This window comes from Scyliorhinus canicula, chromosome 25 (genome assembly GCF_902713615.1).
Source record: "Scyliorhinus canicula chromosome 25, sScyCan1.1, whole genome shotgun sequence".
NCBI classification, from domain to species: Eukaryota; Metazoa; Chordata; class Chondrichthyes; order Carcharhiniformes; family Scyliorhinidae; genus Scyliorhinus; species Scyliorhinus canicula.
The window spans coordinates 22,406,334-22,431,567 of record NC_052170.1 but is presented as its reverse complement, the minus strand read 5'-3'; the positions used below and the strand labels follow the sequence as shown (position 1 = coordinate 22,431,567).

The 25,234-nt window shown below is 51.1% G+C and overlaps 1 protein-coding gene across 1 annotated transcript in view; it reads left to right on the top strand.

Annotated features, from left to right (window-relative positions):
* Positions 1-25,234, top strand: part of LOC119957044 — a 147,082-nt gene that overhangs the window by 8,017 nt on the left and 113,831 nt on the right. The window contains exons 3-7 of the mRNA XM_038784639.1: positions 4,548-4,622; positions 6,697-6,771; positions 15,144-15,218; positions 19,919-19,993; positions 23,049-23,123. Coding sequence (XP_038640567.1) covers positions 4,548-4,622; positions 6,697-6,771; positions 15,144-15,218; positions 19,919-19,993; positions 23,049-23,123 — 375 coding nt within the window. The remainder of the gene's footprint in view (positions 1-4,547; positions 4,623-6,696; positions 6,772-15,143; positions 15,219-19,918; positions 19,994-23,048; positions 23,124-25,234) is intronic.

Sequence of the window (25,234 nt, the reverse complement as noted above, 5' to 3'; positions counted from 1 at the left end):
TGTCTTCCGGCCAGAAGTGGCAGCAGAGAGCCGGTCACATGACCTGCACGCACATTTGATGTCAAGCGCACTGTATGTATGTGATTTTGGTGCCAAATCACAGAGAAGCCTTCTTCCATTTTCTAGCTGTTGGAAAGCAAGGCAAGAAGATTGTTAGAGGAATTGTTTTCTTACAAGAAAGAAGCAGGCAGAGACACAAATAGGGCCAGGATCTCACATCGGAATCTGCTGGAGAGAGCTTTTCAGGAGAGTCCAGAGCAGTGCTGGTGTTAGCTCTGTACAGAGCTCCAAGGCCTCTTGGTTTACAGCCTCCAAAGAAGAAACTTAACTTGGGAACAAAGCTGTATAAAGATGATTACTTGAGGTAGGGTTTTGTTAGTTGTGCCAGTGCAAGTAATGATGCAAAGCACATATGTGTTATCGGACGGCACGGTAGCACAGTGGTTAGCACTGTCGCTTCACAGCTCCGGGGCCCCAGGTTCGATTCCCACCTTGGGTCACTGTCTGTGTGGAGTCTGCATGTTCTCCCCGTGTCTGCGTGGGTTTCCTCCGGGAGCTCCACAGTCCAACGATATGCAGGTTAGGTGGATTGGCCATGCTTAGTGTCCAAAAGGGTTGGGTGTGGTTGCGAGGGTGGGGTGGAGGTGTGGGCTTGTGTAGGGTGCTCTTTCCAAGGGCCGGTGCAGACCGGATGGGCCGAATGGCCTCCTTCTGCACTGTAAATTCTATGATCAGCAAGGAAGTACTGGCAAATGAGAGGAGATGTTTCTGATTTTGAAAAGAAGTGGTGGGTGAAAGATTCCTCTTGAGGTTGAGACCCCAGAGTCGTTATCAACTTTCAGCTGACTCCGAATAAAAGGCTGCCCTGCTGTACCTGACCTGCACCAGCACATTGAAAACACACCAAAAGCCCATGAGGTATTCTGGAATAGTATCGCCCTCGAATTTCCAATGCTGAGTAAAACAAGCATTTTGTTGCTTGTACCCTTCATGATGAGCCTCCTGTGCGTGGTTGGATTTTCCATTCTCACAAAGATGAAGACAGCACAAAGGAACCGGCTGAAGTCTGCACCTGATATGCTCATTGCCCTCTTCCCCTGTGAACCTGATTGGAGTGAGTTTGTGAGGACCAAGCTGGCTCCCATTTCATATTAAAGGTAAATGAACGTGGTGTGCGTCACGAAGGTTGGTCGCCATGGGTCCCAAAGATCGGCCAGCATGGGCCATGAAGGTCGGCTGGCGTGGGTCCCGAAGGTTGGCTCGTTGGCAGAACAAAGAACAATACAGCACAGGAAAAGGCCATTCGGCCCTCCAAGCCGGTACCGGTCATGATACCAAGCTTGGCCAAATCCCTCAGCACTTCCTTGTGCCGTGTCCCTCTATACCCATCCTATCCATGTGTTTGTCAAGATGCCTTTTGAACGTCGTTAATGTATCTGCTTCCACAACCTTCCCTGGCAACACGTTCCAGGCACTCACCACCCTCTGTGTAAAAATCCTACCTCGCACATCTCCTCTAAACTTTGCCCCATGGACCTTAAACCTATGCTCATTGGTGACTGACCCCTCCACCCTGGGAAAGAGCGCCTGCCCATCCACTCTATCCGTGCCCCTCATAATCTTGTAGATCTCTATCAGGTCACCCCTCAACCTCCGTCTTTCTGATGAAAACAGTCCGAGTCTATTCAGCCTCTCCACATAGCTAACACCCTCCAGACCAGGCAACATCCTGGTAAACCTCCTCTGCACCCTCTCCAAAGCCTCCACATCCTTCTGTTAGTTTGGCAACCAGAATTGTGCCCAATATTGGAATGCATCCCAGAGTGCTAAAAGAGATGGCTAGGGAAATTGCAAATGCCCTAGTGATAATTTACCAAAATTTACTAGACTCTGGGGTGGTCCCGGCAGATTGGAAATTAGCAAACGTGACGCCACTGTTTAAAAAAGGAGGTAGGCAGAGACCGGGTAATTATAGGCCAGTGAGCTTAACTTCGGTAGTAGGGAAGATGCTGGAATCTATCACCAAGGAAGACATAGAGAGGCATCTGGATGGAAATTGTCCCATTGGGCAGACGCAGCATGGGTTCATAAAGGGCAGGTTGTGCCTAACTAATTTAGTGGAATTTTTTGAGGACATTACCAGTGCAGTAGATAATGGGGAGCCAATGGATGTGGTATATCTGGATTTCCAGAAAGCTTTTGACAAAGTGCCACACAAAAGGTTGCTGCATCAGATAAAGATGCATGGCATTAAGGGTAAAGTAGTAGCATGGATAGAGGATTGGTTAATTAATAGAAAGCAAAGAGTGGGGATAAATGGGTGTTTCTCTGGTTGGCAATCAGTAGCTAGTGGTGTCCCTCAGGGATCCGTGTTGGGCCCACAATTGTTCACAATCTACATAGATGATTTGGAGTTGGGGACCAAGGGCAATGTGTCCAAGTTTGCAGACGACACTAAGATGAGTAGTAAAGTGAAAAGTGCAGAGGATACTCGAAGTCTGCAGAGGGATTTGGATAGGTTAAGTGAATGGGCTAGGGTCTGGCAGATGGAATACAATGTTGACAAATGTGAGGTTATCCATTTTGGTAGGAATAACAGCAAACGGGATTATTATTTAAACAATAAAATATTAAAGCATGCTGCTGTGCAGAGAGAGCTGGGTGTGCTAGTGCATGAGTCACAGAAAGTTGGTTTACAGGTGCACTAGGTGATTACAAAGGCAAATGGAATTTTGTCCTTCATTGTTAGAGGGATGGAGTTTAAGACTAGGGAGGTTATGTTGCAATTGTATAAGGTGTTACTGAGGCCACACTTGGAGTATTGTGTTCAGTTTTGGTCTCTGAGAAAGGATGTACTGGCGCTGGAGGGTGTGCAGAGGAGATTCACTAGGTTAATCCCAGAGCTGAAGGGGTTGGATTATGAGGAGAGGTTGAGTAGACTGGGACTGTACTTGGAATTTAGAAGGATACGGGAGGGGGTATCTAATAGAAACATTTAAAATTATGAAGGGAATAGATAGGATAGATGCGGGCAGATTGTTTCCACTGGCGGGTGAAAGCAGAACTAGGGGACATAGCCTCAAAATGAGGGAAGTAGATTTAGGACTGAGTTTAGGAGGAACTTCTTCACCCAAAGGGTTGTGAATCTATGGAATTCCTTGCCCAGTGAAGCAGTTGAGGCTGCTACATTAAATGTTTTTAAGATAAAGATAGATAGTTTTTTGAAGAACAAAGGGATTAAAGGTTATGGTGTTCGGGCCGGAAAGTGGAGCTGAGTCCACAAAAGATCAGCCATGATCTCATTGAATGGCGGAGCAGGCTCGAGGGGCCAGGTGGCCGACTCCTGCTCCCAGTTCTTATGTTCTTATGTTGTTAATATTCCAAGTGCGGCCATACCAAGGTTCTAAACAACTGTAGCATGACTTGCCAGTTTTTATACTCGATGCCCCATCGAATGAAGGCAAGCATTCCGTATGCTTTCTTGACTAACTTGTCCACTTGTGTTGCCACTTTCAAAGATCTGTGGACCTGATCGCCCAGATCTCTCTGACTTTCTATATTCCCAAGAGTTTTGCCATTTATGGTATATTTCCCCTCTCTGTTCGACCTACCAAAATGCATTACCTCACATTTGTCTGGATTAAACCCCATTTGTCAGTTCTGTGCCCAAGTCTCCAAACTATCTATGCCCTGCTGTATCCTCTGACAATCCTCAACACTATCTGCCACTCCACCAACCTTGGTGGGTCCCGGGATGAAAAAAAGCTTTGAAAGCTCTACTCTGAGTCATGAAATTGCTTCCAAATGACCTTCTGACTACAGGTTAACGTTGCAAATATTGTGACAATTGAGGGCATGCTCTAGTTGTGATTAAGAGCTGCTGATTAATTAAGGAAAGCTGTGGGCACAGATCTAAGAATTGGTTTTAACCTGTGTAGTGAGGAACTCGATGCACGATCAATTGTACAAAGACTCAGGTTGGATACAACTGAGGCTTTATTGCAGTAAGATGTGTAGCCTCCCACAGCAGCTGGCGAAATGGCTGCTGAATAGAGGACACGCATATTTATACTCCTCCTACTGGGCGGAGCCAGCAGGCAGGGGCTACAGGCGAACCTGTAGTGCAGGTCCTACCTTACATCACCTAATACAGGTGTAACAGTGGTTTACCACAGAACTGCATCGTGGCCCACACTTATGTTGTACTGTTAGGTGAATTTGACATTCTGAATTCTCCCTCCGTGTACCCGAACAGGGGCCGGAATGTGGTCACTCAGGGATTTTCACAGTAACTTCAACGCAGTGTTAATGCAAGTCTACTTGTGACACTAATAAAGATTATTACTGACGTTTGTGAATGAACCCATCTTGAAGACAGATGGACTCCAGTTCCTTCTTTTTCCAGAACTAATTTAATTTCTATGAATTAGCCGACAGATTCACGTAACCCGATCAATGTTACCAACAGACAAAATGGATAAAAACAGAGAGATGGGGGAAGGACAAAATATTGCTGAATGAGAGTTAAAGTTTTGCTTCCATTTCAGTTACACAGATGGTGGCGGATGTCAGACATCTAGAAGCTAACTTAAAGCTCGACGTTTCCCAGATGAAGAACACAAGTAAGTGTTGTGGCCCAGCCTCCTCTGCAGGACAAGCACCTGTGTGCCTCGTTAACCAATCAGATTGGAGCGCCGTTAACGAGAAACGCAGGGACTGAACAACTGGTCGCCACACAACCAGAAGGACGTGGAGTCTTTGTGGAGAGCGAACAGAGGAGGTTTACCAGGGTGTTGCCTGGTATGGAGGACATTAGCTACGAGGAGAGGTTGGATAAACTCGGTTTGTTCTCACTAAAACGACGGAGGTTGAAGGACGACCTGAGATATACAAGATTACGAGGGGCATGGACAGAGTGGATAGTCAGAGGCTTTTTCCCCAGGGTGGAAGAGTCAATTACTGGGGGGGCATAGGTTTAAGGTATGAGGGGCAAAGTTTAGAGGAAATGTGCGAGGGAAGTTTTTTTACACAGAGGGTAGTGGGTGCCTGGAAACCCCCTGCCGGAGGAGGTGGTGGAAGCAGGGACGATAGTGATGTTTAAGGGGAGTCTTGACAAATACATGAATAGGATGGGAATAGAGGGATACGGACCCCAGAAGTATAGAAATTTTAGGTTAGTCGGGCAGCATGGTCGGCGCAGGCTTGGAGGGCCGAAGGGCCTGTTCCTGTTCTGTACTATTCTTTATTCTTTGAACAAGTGCCGTTTTAGAAGATGGAAATTTAGTAGGGACGTTCTGAGCCGAATGACCCGCTGCTACGTGAATATTCCATGTTGTTCTGCATAATTTCCTGTGATTACTAATGAATTCAATGTCAAATCAGATACAGAAAACAGAATAAAGGGAGAAAGAGGCCATTCAGCCCATCGGGTCTGTAGGAACGTTCCGGAAGAGCACTCTATCTCTTTGACCGAGCTTTCGGTCAGCAGGGGTAGCAGAGTAGCATGGTGGTTAGCATAAATGCTTCACAGCTCCAGGGTCCCAGGTTCGATTCCCGGCTGGGTCACTGTCTGTGCGGAGTCTGCACGTCCTCCCCCATGTGTGCGTGGGTTTCCTCCGGGTGCTCCGGTTTCCTCCCACAGTCCAAAGATGTGCGGGTTAGGTGGATTGGCCATGCTAAATTGCCTGTAGTGTCCTAATAAAAGTAAGGCTAAGGGGGGGGGGGGTTGTTGTGTTACTGATATAGGGTGGATACGTGGGTTTGAGAGGGGTGATCATGGCTCGGCACAACATCGAGGGCCGAAAGGCCTGTTCTGTGCTGTACTGTTCTATGTTCTATCCTGGCGTCTCCTCATGTCAAGGTGTCATACTTTGATTTACAATGTTCCTATGGAGTGCCTTGGGGAATTTCAGTATGTTAAAGGTGCTATATAAATGATGCTCTTGTAAATATAAAAACGCAGCTTATATAGACAAAGCTAATGATGCAAGATTATACTTTCAATGCGAGTCTTTGCAGGTAATTAAGCCTTTACAGGTCCAGACGGCACGACTGGAGTGAGGAATAATCACAAGTTTAAAAAGGTGTGAATCGTCTCAAGCCAGGACAGTTGGTAGGATTTTGCAAGCCCAGGCCAGATGGTGGGGACGTTAAATGTAGTGAGAAATGAATCCAAGATCCCGGTTGAGGCCGTACTCACGCATATGGGATACTTGTCTTTAAGAGCAGGGAGGTTCTGACAGAGCTGTATAAAACGCTGGTTAGGCCACAGCTAGTGTACTGTGTGCAGTTCTGATCAGCACACCATAGGAAGGATGTGATTGCATTAGAGAGGGTGCAGAGGAGATTCACCAGGATGTTACCTGGGTGGAGCGTTTCAGCTATGAATGGGAGAAACAGGGGGAGGTGTAAGGGAAGGAGAGAGGAGAGGTAGCGAGGGTAACATGGAGGGAATGGGGTGAAGACAGAGAAGAAGAGCTTTGTTCACCAATCAGATATTTTTATTGGATGTTATAATATTTTACATTATATTCACCAATCGGATATGAGACACCAACAAAGTTGAGCAGTATCTGAGTGCTTTTCAAAGTGGGTTATGGTTCAGTGTTTTTTCAATTGTGATACATTTTAATCTTTGCCTGAATTCAGATTTCAAAGCATTCACAAGGTGAGTGTCTAACTCTGTTTCTGTTCCAGTTACACAGATGTTCAGTGAAATGAGCAGCTCACACACAGATTTAAAAATTGAGCTCTCGCAAATGAAGTACAACAGTAAGTGTTAATTAACAATAATTTTTAAGATCTTTATGTTTTCATGATGATGCGCTATCAATTGTACTAAAGACACGAATGGGTACAATAGAGGCTTTATTACAGTTAGATGTTTATCCTCCGACTGCAGCTGGTAAAATGGCTGCTCAGGAGAATTCATGCATATTTATATGGCTCCTTGTGGGCGGAGCTAGCCGGCAGGGGCTACCGGCAAACCTGTAGTACTGGTACTGCTGTACATCCCCTAATACAGGCACACACACAATTACACAGTGGATCACCACACATGATATCAGCTACTTATATATTTTCAAAAGGATGCGGTGTTTTTGTGAAGTATAAGCAGCAGACATCTCTGTCCTATCCGAGGCATTATAGAATGGTTATATCACAGAGGGAGGCCATTCGGCCCATTGTCTCTGTGCCAGCTCTCTGCAAGGCCAACTCAGCAAGTTCCACTCTCTCACTTTTACTCCGCAGATCTGCAATGTTTTTCGCTTCAGATAATTCGCGAATTCCGTCTCGAAAACTTCGATTGAATCTGACTCCAGCCACTCTGAGCTATCACCACTCAGATCCTGACCACTCGCTCTGGGAAAATGTCCTTTCCCAATCACCCTTTGACCCCCTCTGCCAGTGAGAACTGTTTCTCCCTGTCTACCCTGTCCTGTCCCCGCATCATTTTGACACCTCCATCATAGTCTTTCCTAATGCAGTGGACTCTGCTGTTGCACCTTCTCCTGTGCAGGAGATCTCGCTGCCTCCAGTTGAACTGAAGGGGAGAGTTTGGCCTGGAGCTTAGGCCGAGGGCTTGGGTTCGGGCAAGAATAAGTGTCACAATTAGACCTCAGGCTCGGGTTAAGGCTAAAATAAGTGTTACGATTAGGCCGAGGACTCAGTTTAGGGTGAGAATTAGTGTTACAATTAGGGCTAGGGATAGGGCTAGAATTAGGGTTTGGGCTAAGGTTATCTCCAGGGCTAGGGCAAGGGTTGGGAGTAGAATTACGGGTTCGGGTTTAGGGTTTAGGGTAGGACTAAGGTTAGAGTTTGAATTAGGGCTAGAGTTGAGACTAGGGTTTGGACTAGGGTTGGAGCTGGCATCATGGTCTGGGATAGGGCTGGGTTTAAGCTTAGAGTTAAGGCTTGGGTTAAGGTTAGGATTCGGGCTGGGTTTAGGGTTAGGGTTAGTGCTGGGGTTGGGGTTAGGTTAGGGGTGGAGGTAAAGTTCGAGTTAGGTTTAGTGTTAGGGCTGGGGTTAAGGTTTGGGTTAGGGTTAGGGCCAGGAATTAGGTTAGGGCTGGGTTTAGATTTAAGGCTGGGGTGAAGATTAGAGTTAATCCTCATGTAATTTCTGACACACCTCCCATACAGGTAGCAGGGCCAAAGAAAAATCAAATGATCCAACAAACGTTTCAGTCTGTTCATTCTCTAATCAACTGATTGCAAAAACCTAACTTCAATTTCCTCTTCAAATCCCCAAATAAGATCAATGTTTGGTTCACAAGTTAGAGATTAAATTGCAGGAAATCAGATCTGGAGTAGACCCCGCCACGTGGAAGCACTTCGAATTTCTCCAAAATGTTTGGACTGGACACATTAAACAGTTCATTGGTAATGCTCTCACTTATTGATTCAGGTGGACCATGGGTATCATCATAGTTAAACCTGTGCTCAGTGAGTACCACCCTCATTGTGTGGTTAGCACTGCTGCCTCACAGCACCAGGGTACTGGGTTCGATTCCCGGTTTGGGTCACCGTCTGCACGGAGTCTGCACGTTCTCCCCGTGTCTGCGTGGGTTTCCTCCGGGTGCTCCGGTTTCCTCCCACAAGTCCCGAAAGACGTGCTGTTCGGGTGAATTGGACATTCTGAATTCTCCCTCTGTGTACCCGAACAGGCGCCGGAATGTGTCGAGGGGATTTTCACAATAACCTCATTGCAGTGTCAATGTAAGCCGACTTGTGAGACTAATAAAGATTATTATTATTGTCCACCCAAGAGACTTGAGCACAAAGGTCACCATTCTACGTTAAGTTGATGATAAGGTCTGTCGCCCCCAGGCTCGGCTCCCACTCGACGAACCCAAATGGAACCTCTTGTAAATCTCTGAGATTTCCCACTTTCTCTGTCTGTTAGCTTTGACAAAGAGTCATCGGACTGGAAACGTTAACTCTTTTCTCTCCCTACAGATGCTGCCAGACTTGCTGAGATTTTCCAGCATTTTCCCTTTCGTTCCACTATATTTATACACTGTTGGCCCCGAACACGGACATTATTTAAATTCCAATCTTTTCTGCAAATAGGTTTAGATTAATCATAGAAACCTGGAAAATAGGAGCAGGAGGTGGCCAATTGTCCCTTCGAGCCTGCTCCGCTATTCATTATGATAATGGAGGATCATTAAATTCATAGAACATAGAACAGTACAGCACAGAACAGGCCCTTCGGCCCTCGATGTTGTGCCGAGCAATGATCACCCTACTTAAACCCACGTAACCTGTATACCCGTAACCCAACAATCTCCCCATTAACCTTACACTACGGGCAATTTAGCATGGCCAATCCACCTAACCCGCACATCTTTGGACTGTGGGAGGAAACCGGAGCACCCGGAGGAAACCCACGCACACACGGGGAGGACGTGCAGACTCCACACAGACAGTGACCCAGCCGGGAATCGAACCTGGGACCCTGGAGCTGTGAAGCATTGATGCTAACCACCATGCTACCGTGAGGCCCTGATCTCTGTCAGAACCTCCTAGCCCCCTGCCGGGGGGGGGGGGGGGGGGAGAATAGGGGGCGAGGAGCGACCTCCGACGTCGGCTTTTTGTCTCCCTTTGGGAGAATTGTGCCCAATATTCCAGGTGTGGCCTCACCAAAGCCCTGTATCATTGCAGCAAGACATCCCTGCTCCTGTACTCCAATCATCTCGCTATGAAGGCCAACATACCATTTACCGCCTTCTTTACCGCCTGCTGCACCTGCATGTTTACCTTCAGCGAATGGTTAATGAGGACACCCAGGCCTCATTGCAAATTCCATGCATGTTAGTGTAGTGGTTGGCACAGTTGCTTCACAGCTCCAGGGTCCCAGGTTCGGTTCCCGGCTTGGGTCACTGTCTGTGCGGAGTGTGCACGTCCTCCCCGTGTGTGCGTGGGTTTCCTCCGGGTGCTCCGGTTTCCTCCCACAGTCCAAAGATGTGCAGGTTAGGTGGATTGGCCAGGATAAATTGCCCTTAGTGTCCAAAAAGGTTAGATGGGGTTACTGGGTTACGGGGATAGGGTGATCGTGTGGGCTTGGGTAGGGTGCTCTTTCCAAGGGCTGGCGCAGACTCGATGGGCAATTGTAGCCTCCTTCTGCACTGTAAATTCTATGATTCTATGATTCCCCTCTCCTAATTTATGGCCATTCAGGTAATAGTTTCCATTCTCGTTTTAGCTCCCAAAGTGGGTAACCTCACATTTATCCAGATTATACTGCGTCTGCCATTCATTTACCCACTCACTCACCTTGTCCAAATCACACTGTAGGATCTCTGAATCCTCCTCACAGCTCATCCTCCCACCCAGCTTGGTGTCATCTGCAAATTTGGAGATATTACTTTTGTTCCTGCATCTAAATCATTAATATATATTGTGAGTAGCTGGGGTCCCAGCACCGATCCCTACAGTACCCCACTAGTCACTTCATGCCAATTTGAAAAACATTTAATTCCTACTCTTTGTTTCTTGTCTGTCAACTAGCATTCTATTCACCTCAATACACTACCCCTAACCCCATACACTATAATTTTACACGCTGATCTCTTATGCGGGACTTTGTCTAAAGTCGCCTGGAATTCCAAATAAATCACATCCACTGACTCCCCCTCATCAACTCTACAAATTATATCCTCAAAGAATTCCAGTAGATTTGTCACGCACGATTTTGCCATCATAAATCCATGCTGACTCTGCCTATTTCTTCTACTGTTTTCTGATTCCGTCTGCCATCAACCTCCTCATCTGCCCATCATCCCCCCCGTCCACCCATCATCCCCCCCCGTCTGCGCATCACCCCCCCCCCCCCCGTCTGTCCATCATCCCCTCCGTCTGCCCATCATCCCCCCCGTCTGCCCATCACACCTCCCCGTCTGCCCATCACACCTCCCCGTCAGCCCATCATCCCCCCCGTCTGCCCATCATCCCCCCCCGTCTGCCCATCACACCTCCCCGTCTGCCCATCACACCCTCCCCTCGTCTGCCCATCACACACCCCCGTCTGCCCATCACACCCCCCGTCTGCCCATCACACCTCCCCGTCTGCCCATCACACCTCCCCGTCTGCCCATCACACCTCCCTGTCTGCCCATCACACCCTCCCCTCGTCTGCCCATCACACCCCCCCGTCTGCCCATCACACCCCCCGTCTGCCCATCACACCTCCCCGTCAGCCCATCATCCCCCCCGTCTGACCATCATCCCCCCCGTCTGCCCATCACACCTCCCCGTCTGCCCATCATCCCCCGTCTGCCCATCATCCCCCCCGTCTGCCCATCACACCCCCCGTCTGCCCATCACACCTCCCCGTCTGCCCATCACACCCCCCCCGTCTGCCCATCACACCCCCCCGTCTGCCCATCACACCTCCCCGTCTGCCCATCATTCCCCCCGTCTGCCCATCACACCTCCCCGTCTGCCCATCATCCCTCCCGTCTGCCCATCACCCCCCCCGTCTGCCCATGGGCAGACCTGGGCAGCAGGGTAGCATGGTGGTTAGCATAAATGCTTCACAGCTCCAGGGTCCCAGGTTCGATTCCCGGCTGGGTCACTGTCTGTGTGGAGTCTGCACGTCCTCCCCGTGTGTGCGTGGGTTTCCTCCGGGTGCTCCGGTTTCCTCCCACAGTCCAAAGATGTGCGGGTTAGGTGGATTGGCCATGCTAAATTGCCCGTAGTGTGCTAATAAAAGTAAGGTTAAGGGGGGGGGTTGTTGGGTTACGGGTATAGGGTGGATATGTGGGTTTGAGTAGGGTGATCATTGCTCGGCACAACATTGAGGGCTGAAGGGCCTGTTCTGTGCTGTACTGTTCTATGTTCTATCACACCTCCCCGTCTGCCCATCATCCCCCGTCTGCCCATCATCCCCCCCGTCTGCCCATCACACCCCCCGTCTGCCCATCATCCCCGCCGTCTGCCCATCATCCCCCCCGTCTGCCCATCACACCTCCCCGTCTGCCCATCACCCTCCCCGTCTGCCCATCACCCCCCCGTCTGCCCATCACACCCCCCCGTCTGCCCATCACACCCCCCCTGTCTGCCCATCATCCCCCCCGTCTGCCCATCACCCCCCCGTCTGCCCATCACACCACCCCGTCTGCCCATCATCCCCCCCCGTCTGCCCATCACCCCCCCGTCTGCCCATCACACCACCCCCGTCTGCCTATCAGCCCCCCCGTCTGCCCATCACACCTCCCCGTCTGCCCATCACACCCTGTCTGCCCATCATCCCCCCCGTCTGCCCATCACACCTCCCCGTCTGCCTATCACACCCCCCGTCTGCCCATCACACCTCCCCGTCTGCCCATCATCCCCCCCGTCTGCCCATCATCCCCCCGTCTGCCCATCATCCCCCCGTCTGCCCATCACACCTCCCCGTCTGCCCATCACACCACCCTGTCTGCCCATCATCCCCCCCGTCTGCCCATCACAGTGGTGGGAAGTTGTGTGTGGAGGCTGAGGAGATAAGCGAGATACTAAATGAATACTTTTCGTCAGTATTCACTCAGGAAAAAGATAATATTGTGGAGGAGAATGCTGAGACCCAGGCTATTAGAATAGATGGCATTGAGGTGCGTAGGGAAGAAGTGTTGGCAATTCTGGACAAGGTGGAAATAGATAAGTCCCCGGGGCCTGATGGGATTTATCCTAGGATTCTCTGGGAAGCCAGGGAAGAGATTGCTGAGCCTTTGGCTTTGATTTTTAGGTCATCATTGGCTACAGGAATAGTGCCAGAGGACTGGAGGATAGCAAATGTGGTCTCTTTGTTCAAGAAGGGGAGTAGAGATAACCCCGGTAACTATAGGCCGGTGAGCCTAACGTCTGTGGTGGGTAAAGTCTTGGAGAGGATTATAAAAGATACGATTTATAATCATCTAGATAGGAATAATATGATTAGGGATAGTCAGCATGGTTTTGTGAAGGGTAGGTCATGCCTCACAAACCTTATCAAGTTCTTTGAGAAGGTGACTGAACAGGTGGACGAGTGTAGAGCAGTTGATGTGGTGTATATGGATTTCAGTAAAGCGTTTGATAAGGTTCCCCACGATCGGCTATTGCAGAAAATACGGAGGCTGGGGATTGAGGGTGATTTAGAGATGTGGATCAGAAGTTGGCTAGTTGAAAGAAGACAGAGAGTGGTGGTTGATGGGAAATGTTCAGAATGGAGTTCAGTTACGAGTGGCGTACCACAAGGATCTGTTCTGGGGCCGTTGCTGTTTGTCATTTTTATAAATGACCTAGAGGAGGGCGCAGAAGGATGGGTAAGTAAATTTGCAGACGACACTAAAGTCGGTGGAGTTATAGACAGTGCGGAAGGATGTTGCAGGTTACAGAGGGACATAGATAAGCTGCAGAGCTGGGCTGAGAGGTGGCAAATGGAGTTTAATGTGGAGAAGTGTGAGGTGATTCACTTTGGAAAGAATAACAGGAATAAGGAATATTTGGCTAATGGTAAAATTCTTGGTAGTGTGGATGAGCAGAGCGATCTCGGTGTCCATGTACATAGATCCCTGAAAGTTACCACCCAGGTTGATAGGGTTGTGAAGAAGGCCTATGGTGTGTTGGCCTTTATTGGTAGAGGGATTGAGTTCCGGAGCCATGAGGTCATGTTGCAGTTGTACAAAACTCTAGTACGGCCGCATTTGGAGTATTGCGTACAGTTCTGGTCGCCTCATTATAGGAAGGACGTGGAAGCTTTGGAACGGGTGCAGAGGAGATTTACCAGGATGTTGCCTGGTATGGAGGGAAAATCTTATGAGGAAAGGCTGATGGACTTGAGGTTGTTTTCGTTAGAGAGAAGAAGGTTAAGAGGTGACCTAATAGAGGCATACAAAATGATCAGAGGGTTAGATAGGGTGGACAGCGAGAGCCTTCTCCCGCGGATGGAGGTGGCTAGCACGAGGGGACATAGCCTTAAATTGAGGGGTAATAGATATAGGACAGAGGTCAGAGGTGGGTTTTTTACGCAAAGAGTGGTGAGGCCGTGGAATGCCCTACCTGCAACAGTAGTGAACGCGCCAACATTGAGGGCATTTAAAAGTTTATTGGATAAGCATATGGATGATAAGGGCATAGTGTAGGTTAGATGGCCTTTAGTTTTTTCCATGTCGGTGCAACATTGAGGGCCGAAGGGCCTGTACTGCGCTGTATCGTTCTATGTTCTATGTTCTACACCACCCTGTCTGCCCATCACATACACCCCCATCTGCCCATCACACACACCCCCGGGATGGGCAGACGGGGGGGGTGATGGGGAGACGGGGGGGGTGTGATGTGCAGACAGGGGGGTGATGGGCAGACGGGGGTGTGATGGGCAGACGGGGGGGTGATGGGCAGACGGGGGTGTGTGTGATGGGCAGACGGGGGGGTGATGGGTAGACGGGGGGTGATGGGCAGACGGGGCGGGGTGATGGGCAGACGGGGGGGGTGATGGGCAGACGGGGGGGGGTGATGGGCAGACGGGAGGGGGGAGGTGATGGGCAGACGGGGGGGTGATGGGCAGACGGGGGGGTGATGGGCAGACGGGGGTGTGATGGGCAGACGGGGGGGTGATGGGCAGACGGGGGGGTGATGGGCAGACGGGGGGGGGTGTGATGGGCAGACGGGGGGATGATGGGTAGACGGGGGGTGTGTGATGGGCAGACGGGGGAGTGATGGGCAGACGGGGGGTGATGGGCAGACAGGGGTGTGATGGGCAGACGGGGGTGTGATGGGCAGACGGGGATGTGATGGGCAGATGGGGGGGTATGTGATGGGCAGATGGGGGGGTGATGGGCAGGCGGGGGGGTGATGGGCAGACGGGGGGGTGATGGGCAGACGGGGTGTGATGTGCAGATGGGGGGGTGATGGGCAGACGGGGGTGTGATGGGCAGATGGGGGGGTGATGGGCAGACGGGGGGGGGGGGTGATGGGCAGACAGGGGGGTGTGATTTGGGCAGACGGGGGGGGAGGGGTGTGTGATGGGCAGACAGGGGGGTGTGATGGGCAGACGGGGGGATGTGTGATGGGCAGACGGGGGGGGGAGGGGTGTGTGACGGGCAGACAGGGGTGTGTGATTTGGGCAGACGGGGTGTGTATTTTGTTTGTGGATTTAACCTGGATGTTTTCTACAATTTCAGTCGCACAGATGTTCACAGAGATCAGAAACTCTCAGTCCGATTTCAAGATAGATCTTTCTCAATTCCAGAATCAGAGTGAGTGTTAGATTTTCAATCCAGTGTTTGTTCACCGGGCGTTGTGATGTAAACACTGTGTTCGGTACGAAGTCAAAGTTCATCTCGAAATCCTCCCACAGTTCCCTTGTGTCCTGATGGTCCAATCAGGGAAATAGATTCACAGCTCACTATCTGCCTCTAATCCTAAATGGCAGACAAACATCCTCATTATCCATTCTACAATCCCGACCCCAAATTCAACTCTGTAGCCTCTTGCCTATTCCCGTGTGTGTGTGTGGGGAGGGGGGGGGGGAGGGGGGGGGGGGCAGGAAAGGGTACGGATCTGAGGCTCTTGGGGGAAGGGGAGGTGTAGTCATCATGGAAACCCAGAGTGGGAGGGGTCGGACGCCTGGGATTGGGGATGAGTGTGGGAGGATTATGGGGGGGGGGGGTGCTGGTTCCTATTCCCACACACACCCCCGTACTCAACAGAGGGATGTGAAAACCCCCACAGTATTATTCTGAAGAATAATGGCGGCACGGTAGCACAGTGGTTAGCACTGCGGCCTCACAGCGCCCGGGACCCGGGTTCAAATCCAGCCTCGGGTGACTGTGCGGAGTCCGCACGTCCTCCCCGTGTCTGCGTGGGTTTCCTCCGGGTGCTCCGGTTTCCTCCCACAGTCCAAAGATGTACCAGCCTCCCGTACCAGCCTCCCCGGACAGGCGCCGGAATGTGGCGACTAGGGGCTTTTCACAGTAACTTCATTGAAGCCTACTCGTGACAATAAGCGATTTTCATTTCATTTCATTTTCAAGATGTGCAGGTGAGGTGGATTGGCCGTGATAAATTGCCCTCAGTGTCTGAAGATGTGCAGGTTGGGTGGGGTTATGGCGATAGGGCGGGGCAATGGGCCTAGGTAGGGTGCTCTTTCGGCGGGTCGGTGCAGACTTGATAGGCCGAATGGCCTCCTTCTGCTCTGTAGGGATTCTATGACTGACCTACAGCAATGGCGGTTGACTCTTAAATGGCGGATCGGGTCCCTCAAGGGCAATTAGGGAATGGGCAACAAATGCTGGCCCAGCTGGTGACACCCACACCCCAGGAAAGATTAAAAGAAAAAGAAAATCTCTTTTTTTTCCCTCACACCTATTATCATCCCTATTATCGTTTAACCTCTCCCGCCACCCACTTTGTCACAGAGCTTCACGTTTATTCATCCCCTCCCCCGCTTTGCTCAAACAACTTTCTTCCACTCCTGACTACTGGTTAACAACCAGAAGAAAAACCCCGTCCGCTATCTGAATGTCGCGATGGTTCTCATTCCGGGTTTGATCTGTCCAAGAGCCAGTACAGAAGGCTGAAGGGCCTCCTGCTTGGCTGTATGGCTCTATAATAACACCGTTCTGATGCTAATCCAGGCTTGCGGGTTGGGCAGTGTTGGGGCAGTGGCGGATTGTGTGAGTGAGTGAGTGGGTGAGTGTGTGGTGAGTGGGTGAGTGAGTGAGTGGGTGAGTGTGTGAGTGGGTGAGTGTGTGAGTGGGTGAGTGTGTGAGTGGGTGAGTGTGTGTGAGTGGGTGAGTGTGTGAGTGGGTGTGTGTGTGAGTGGGTGAGTGTGTGTGAGTGGGTGAGTGTGTGTGAGTGGGTGTGTGTGTGAGTGAGTGGGTGTGTGTGTGAGTGAGTGGGTGATTGTGTGAGTGAGTGGGTGATTGTGTGAGTGAGTGGGTGATTGTGTGAGTGAGTGGGTGATTGTGTGAGTGGGTGAGTGAGTGAGTGGGTGAGTGTGTGAGTGAGTGGGTGATTGTGTGAGTGGGTGAGTGACTGTGTGAGTGAGTGGGTGAGTGTGTGAGTGAGTGGGTGATTGAGTGGTGAGTGGGTGATTGTGTGAGTGGGTGGGTGATTGTGTGAGTGGGTGATTGAGTGCGTGAGTGAGTGGGTGAGTGTGTGAGTGGGTGGGTGATTGTGTGAGTGGGTGATTGAGTGCGTGAGTGAGTGAGTGGGTGAGTGTGTGAGTGGGTGAGTGTGTGAGTGAGTGGGTGTGTGAGTGAGTGAGTGGGTGATTGAGTGGTGAGTGGGTGATTGTGTGAGTGGGTGAGTGACTGTGTGAGTGAGTGGGTGAGTGTGTGAGTGAGTGAGTGATTGTGTGAGTGGGTGATTGAGTGGTGAATGAGTGACTGTGTGAGTGAGTGGGTGATTGTGCGAGTGGGTGTGTGAGTGAGTGAGTGAGTGGGTGATTGTGTGAGTGAGTGAGTGATTGTGTGAGTGAGTGAGTGACTGTGTGAGTGAGTGGGTGTGTGAGTGAGTGAGTGGGTGATTGTGCGAGTGAGTGAGTGATTGTGTGAGTGAGTAAGTGATTGTGTGAGTGAGTGACTGTGTGAGTGGGTGGGTGATTGTGTGAGTGAATGAGTGACTGTGTGAGTGAGTGGGTGTGTGAGTGAGTGAGTGGGTGATTGTGCGAGTGAGTGAGTGATTGTGTGAGTGAGTGAGTGATTGTGTGAGTGAGTGACTGTGTGAGTAGGTGGGTGATTGTGTGAGTGGGTGGGTGATTGTGTGAGTGGGTGGGTGATTGTGTGAGTGAGTGAGTGAGTGAGTGGGTGATTGTGTGAGTGAGTGGGTGATTGTGTGAGTGGGTGGGTGATTGTGTGAGTGGGTGGGTGATTGTGTGAGTGGGTGGGTGATTGTGTGAGTGGGTGGGTGATTGTGTGAGTGGGTGGGTGATTGTGTGAGTGGGTGGGTGATTGTGTGAGTGAGTGGGTGAGTGAGTGAGTGGGTGATTGTGTGAGTGGGTGGGTGATTGTGTGAGTGAGTGAGTGAGTGAGTGGGTGATTGTGTGAGTGAGTGGGTGATTGTGTGAGTGGGTGGGTGATTGTGTGAGTGGGTGGGTGATTGTGTGAGTGGGTGGGTGATTGTGTGAGTGGGTGGGTGATTGTGTGAGTGGGTGGGTGATTGTGTGAGTGGGTGGGTGATTGTGTGAGTGGGTGGGTGATTGTGTGAGTGGGTGGGTGATTGTGTGAATGGGTGGGTGATTGTGTGAGTGGGTGGGTGATTGTGTGAGTGGGTGGGTGATTGTGTGAGTGGGTGGGTGATTGTGTGAGTGGGTGGGTGATTGTGTGAGTGAGTGGGTGAGTGAGTGAGTGGGTGATTGTGTGAGTGGGTGGGTGATTCTGTGAGTGAGTGAGTGAGTGAGTGGGTGATTGTGTGAGTGAGTGGGTGATTGTGTGAGTGGGTGGGTGATTGTGTGAGTGGGTGGGTGATTGTGTGAGTGGGTGGGTGATTGTGTGAGTGGGTGGGTGATTGTGTGAGTGGGTGGGTGATTATGTGAGTGGGTGGGTGATTGTGTGAGTGGGTGGGTGATTGTGTGAGTGGGTGGGTGATTGTGTGAGTGGGTGGGTGATTGTGTGAGTGGGTGGGTGATTATGTGAGTGGGTGGGTGATTGTGTGAGTGGGTGAGTGATTGTGTGAATGGGTGGGTGATTGTGTGAGTGGGTGGGTGATTGTGTGAGTGGGTGGGTGATTGTGTGAATGGGTGGGTGATTGTGTGAGTGGGTGGGTAATTGTGTGAGTGGGTGGGTGATTGTGTGAGTGGGTGGGTGATTGTGTGAATGGGTGGGTGATTGTGTGAGTGGGTGGGTAATTGTGTGAGTGGGTGGGTGATTGTGTGAGTGGGTGGGTAATTGTGTGAGTGGGTGGGTGATTGTGTGAATGGGTGGGTGATTGTGTGAGTGGGTGGGTAATTGTGTGAGTGGGTGGGTGATTGTGTGAGTGGGTGGGTGATTGTGTGAGTGGTGAGTGAGTGAGTGGTGAGTGAGAAAGCGGGTGACTGAGCTGCGTAGGTGCTACACAGTCCCAGAAAACTCGCTGTTCAGTGGGAGGGGAATGGGGCTGTAAGGGGAGGAGGAGGAGAGTTGAATGAGAGGATCAGAGTGAAGGGGAAATAGGGGTTGATGGAGGGGGATGGGAGTTGAAGGGGTGAAGGAGAGGGGAGGGGGTTAAGGAGGGGTATGAAGAGGGGGCTGGGAGTGAAGGGGGTGGGGGTTGATGACGGGGATGGGGCGAAGGAGGAGGATGGAGTGAAGGAGAGGGGTGGAGTGAAGGAGGGGGAGTGGTGAAGCGGGATGGGGTGATGGAGGGGATGGGGTGAAAGAGGGGGATGGAGTGAAGGAGGGGGAGGGGTGAAGCGGGGTGGGTGATGGAGGGGGATGGGGTGAAGGAGGGGGAGGGGTGCCGTGGGTTGGGGTGAAGCGGGATGGGGTGATGGAGGGGATGGGGTGAAGGAGAAGTTGGGGTTGATAATGGGGGATGGAGTGGAGGAGGTTGGGTGTGCTTGATGCAGGGGGTGGGGGTTAATGGACAAGGTTGGGGTGTCATGGTAGGGGGATGGGGGCTCATGGAGGGAAATGGGTGGGGTGAAGGGGGGGCGGTGGATGGTAATGTAGGAGGGGGCTGAGGTAAAGTGGTTTATACCCTCTGACCCTGCTTCCCGCCCCTGACCTGTGGTCTGTGATTTACAGGTGCACACCTCAAATTCAGCCCCGCCCAAATGACAGCTGACCCCACTCAGCCGCTCTCTGGTTTGAACTCCCAAACGCTCGCCTCCCTCTCGTCTCTGTGCCCCCATCAGTCACTGTGGGCTGTGTCTCGAATCTGGTTCCCTACTGACAACTGTCCAATTAGCTTCAGTTTGATGTTAAAATTGCGCCAGTTTATAGCACAAAACACAGCAAAACTTTCTCTGTTTCAGTTGTAGAGAAGTTCAGCAAGGTGGCAAACTCACAGAAGGAAGTGAGGTTGGATCTCACACAAATGAGGAATAATGGTAAGCTGTCAGATATATTTTGGTCACAAACTCCAAATGCAGAATGGATGTCCCATCCACAGACACTGCCTCCCTGCTGCCGATCTCTCCCAAATTCTATCCTTTACTTTTCAAAGCTCTCCTGATCACAGAAGAGGAATTCCTGAGAGCAAATTCTACCGTTTTCCCAAGTGAATCCTATGTTGAACTGAAAATGAAATGAAAATCGCTTATTGTCACAAGTAGGCTTCAAATGAAGTTACTGTGAAAAGCCCCTAGTCGCCACATTCCGGTGCCTGTTCGGGGAGGCTGGTACGGGAATCGAACCGTTCTGCTGGCCTGCCTTGGTCTGCTTTAAAAGCCAGTGATTTAGCCCAGTGTGCTGAACCAGCTGGAGTGAAAAAAAAGATATTCTTTTGATCAAAGTTTTTCATCTTGCACTTATCAGAAATTCACAAGAATATCAATAGAAGGGAGATCATTGAGAAGAGAGTGCTGATCGAGTCTACTTGCCAAATAATCAGGGCTCTCTTCTCACACATTTAACTTTCTTGATTTCCCTTAAATTGGTATCCGAGCGAAACGTTCCAATGAGTCATATCAGAGACTTTGGGCAGCACGGTAGCATGGTGGTTAGCATAAATGCTTCACAGCTCCAGGGTCCCAGGTTCGATTCCCAGCTGGGTCACTGTCTGTGCGGAGTCTGCACGTCCTCCCCGTGTGTGCGTGGGTTTCCTCCGGGTGCTCCGGTTTCCTCCCACAGTCCAAAGATGTGCGGGTTAGGTGGATTGGCCATGCTAAATTGCCCTTAGTGTCCTAAAAAAGGTCAGGTTAAAGGGGGGTTGGGTTACGGGTATAGGGTGGATTTGTGGGTTTGAGTAGGGTGATCATTGCTCGGCACAACATCGAGGGCCGAAGGGCCTGTTCTGTGCTGTACTGTTCTATCTATCTATCTTTACACCGCTGAAGGAGGCCATTCGGCCCATCGTATGTATGTGCTGCGTGCCATTGTCATGTAAAGATGCTGAGCAGAACACGGGTTAACATGGGACTGGAAAATAGCGCTGCCCACGGTATGACGTATAGGGCGGGATTCTCCCCTACCCGGCAGGGTGGGCAGTCCCGGCGCTGAGGCGTGGCGTCAACCACTCACGCCTCAGGCGGCCTGGAAGGTGCAGAATCCTCCGCACCTTCGGGGCTAGGCTGGCACCGGTAGGGTGGACGGCGTGCCAACCGGCGTGGAAGTGGCTTGGCGCCATCCCAACCAGCGGCGAAGGGCCTCTGCAGGCCGGCACGAGTTGGGGGATGCGCGGGCGTGCCAGCGTGTGCTGGCATCACCCAGCGCGTGCGCGTGCCGGCCATGGCAGAGGTTGACAGAAGCCGGTGCGGAGGGAAAGACTGCCCCCCACGGCACAGGCCCTCTCACGGATCAGTGGGCCCCGATCGTGGGCCAGGCCACCGTGGGGGTACCCCCTGGGGCCAGATCCCTCCCCCCTAAGGACCCCGGAGGCCGCCCGCAGAGCCAGGTCCCACCGGTAAGCACCAGGTCTAATTTACGCCAGCGGGACCGGCCTAAAACGGGCGGCCGCTCGGCCCACTGCGGGCCGGAGACTCGCCGGGGAGGGGGGGGGGGGCTGCCAGTCGCCGGGGGTGGGGTTCACGCTGCCCCCCGCCGATTCTCCAGCCCGGTGGGGGGGGGGGGGGGGGCGGAGAATCCCGCCATTAGAATCACATGGTATTACATTCTGAAAGAACAGTTCGAGAACGCTCGGGAACCAACCTGCATTAACGCTGCAGCATGCATGCAGCAATAACTGGGATCTGAATAAAATTAAAGATTAATAATCAATGGTTCATTTTTAATTATACAAGTCCGAAGGTCTCGTAATTGAGTGAGTTCTTTGAGTGAGTGAGTGAGTGAGTGTATGAGCGAGTTAGTGACTGAGTGAGTTATGTGAGTGACTGGGTTGCATGATGAGTGAGTGTGTGAGATGCGTGGGTACCAGACAATACCAACAAATGAGTCCATTTCTATGGGGTTATTGTACCTGTATATGGTCCATAAAGCTCGCTGTTTGGTGAGAGGGGTCTGGGGCTGTCCGAGGAGGATGGGTGTTTTTTTTTTATTTAGAGTGCAAATTATTGTTTTTCCAATTGAGGGGCAATTTAGCGTGGCCAATCCACCGACACAGCACATCTTTGGGTTGTGGGAGTGAAACCCACGCGGACACGGGGAGAATGAGCAAACTCCACACGGACAGTGACCCAGAGCCGGGATTGAACCTGGGACCTCGGTGCCGTGAGGCTCCTGTGCTAACCACTGTGCCAGCGTGCAGCCCCCTGGGATGGGAGGTGATGGAGGGGGATGGGAGATGAAGGGGTGAAGGAAAGGGATGGGGATGAAGGAGGGGGATTGGGCGGAGGGGATGGGGTGAAGGAGGGGGGGTGGGGTGAAGGAAGAGGAGGGGGATGGGGTGAAGGAGGGGATGGGGTGAAGGAGGGGGTGGGGTGAAGGAGGGGGTGGGGTGAAGGGGATGGGGTGAAGGAGGGGGATGGGTGAAGGAGGGGGATGGGGTGAAGGAGGGGGATGGGGTGAAGGAGGGGGATGGGGTGATGGAGGGGATGGAGTGAAGGAGGGGGAATGGGGTGAAGGAGGGGGATGGGGTGAAGGAGGGGGATGGGGTGAAGGAGGGGGATGGGGTGAAGGAGGGGGAATGGGGTGAAGGAGGGGGATGGGTGAAGGAGGGGGATGGGGTGAAGGAGGGCAGGTGGATGGTAATGTAGGAGGGGGCTGAGGTAAAGTGGTTTATACCCTCTGACCCTGCTTCCCGCCCCTGACCTGTGGTCTGTGATTTACAGGTGCACACCTCAAATTTCAGCCCCGCCCAAATGACAGCTGACCCCACTCAGCCGCTCTCTGGTTTGAACTCCCAAACGCTCGCCTCCCCCTCATCTCTGTGCCCCCATCAGTCACTGTGGGCTGTGTCCTGCTGACAACAGTACAATTAGCTTCAGTTTGATGTTAAAATTGCGCCAGTTTATAGCACAAAACACATCAAAACTTTCTCTGTTTCAGTTGTAGAGAAGTTCAGCAAGGTGGCAAACTCACAGAAGGAAGTGAGGTTGGATCTCACACAAATGAGGAATAATGGTAAGCTGCCAGATATATTTCTGTCACAAACTCCAAATACAGAATGGATGTCCCATCCACAGACACTGCCTCCCTGCTGCTGATCTCTCCCAAATTCTATCCTTTACTTTTCAAAGCTCTCCTGACCACAGAAGAGGAATTCCTGAGAGCAAATTCTACCGTTTTCCCAAGTGAATCCTGTGATATGACGTTGTATGTGCCTGCGTGCCATTGTCATGTAAAGATGCTGGGCAGAACACGGGTTAACATGGGACTGGAGAATAGGGCTGCCAAGGTATGACGTATAGAGTCACATGGTCTGACACTCTGAAAGAACAGTTCAGCAAGATCGCTCAGAAGCAACCTGCACGGACACTGTAACATGCATGGTAGCAATACTTGGGATCTGATTAATTAAAGATTAATAATAAACGGTTCATGTTTAACTATTGCCCTGAGTGATATTACCATAATATAACAGATCCGGCTGCCAAAAAACATCAACGTCTCTTTCTGTTCAGAGGTTTTGCAGTTTTTAAATATCTCCTTCATTCACTCCACAGCAAAGGATCACCACCCTCAACCATTTATACAGGTTGAATCAGAAAATGGAAGGTGGGTGGGTGGACAACATACAGTGCAGAAGGAGGCCATTCGGCCCATCGAGTCTGCACCGACCCACTTAACCCCTCACTTCTACCTTATCCCCGTAACCCAATAACCCCATCTAACCTTTTTGGACACTAAGGGCAATTTATCACGGCCAATCCACCTAACCTGCACGTCTTTGGACTGTGGGAGGAAACCGGAGCACCCGGAGGAAACCCACGCACACACGGGGGGAACATTCAGACTCCGCACAGACAGTGACCCAGCGGGGAATCGAACCCGGGACCCTGGCGCAGTGCTAACCATTTGTGCTACCGTGCTGCCCAGGTAACACAGAGGGGGGAACACGGAAAAGCAGAAGGCAGTTGTGGGGGGAACGGTAGGATAGATGTCACTTCACCCCTCATCAAACCTCAGACAAAATAATCGACATGAGGAAAACGTTTTTTTTGCACAGCAAGTGGTTAGGATCCCGCATGGACTGCCTGAGGTAGAGGCAGCGTTGCACTTCCAAAGGATGCTGGATCAAATCTGAAGAAAAGGAATTAGCAGGATACGTCGGGAAAAGGAAGGGATGAGGCACAAGGAGGGACTTGATGATTTAAATGGCCTCCTTCTGTGCAGTAACCATTCTATCATTACAAAGTCACTTTTGGTTGAAACAGTTCCACCAGCTCGCTATCTGCCTGACCTATGACCTTCTCAAAGAACAAAGAAAAGTACAGCACAGGAACAGGCCCTTCGGCCCTCCTAGCCTGTGCCGACCATGATGCCCTAACTAAAGCAAAATCTTCTGTCCTTACTCGGTCCGTGTCCCTCTATTTCCTCCCTATTCATGGACCCCATCCAGATACCTCTTAACTGTTGCTAATGTGCCGGCTTCCACCACATCCTGTGGTAGCGCGTTTCAGGCACCAACCACTCTGCGTGAAAAACTTACCCCGGACATCTCCCTTAAACTTTCCCCCTCTCACCTTGAAATCGTGCCCCCTTGTAATTGACACATCCACTCTTTTAAAACGCCTCTGACTATCCACCCTGTCTGTGCCTCGCATCATTTTGTAGACTATCAGGTCTCATCCTCCACCTTTCCAGCGAAAACAATCCTCGTTCATTCAACCTCTCCTCATTGCCAACCTTCGGGCCCATAATCACCACCTTTACCATGACAGGGATTCACACAAGCAGTCAGTGGATTGTTGGTGGAGATTGAGCCACATTCCCCAACTCAATCCACATACCTCTGGGCAGGCGTGTTAGAGTTAGAGCGGGGTAAACCACGGCGTTGTCATTTCTGGGAAAAATCCTCTCAACCCTTGCCTGTAGTTAAGCCTGATGGACCCATTAAGATATGTGGGGACTACAAATTAACCTTGAATCAGACAGCAAAACTGGACTCATACCCAAAACCATGAATTGAAGATTTATACACAAAATTAGCAGGAGGTTTAATACCATGGTTCAATCCCACCCAGAAATGGGTCAGTTCAACAAGGGCTAACAAAGCTTTCGATATTCCAGGC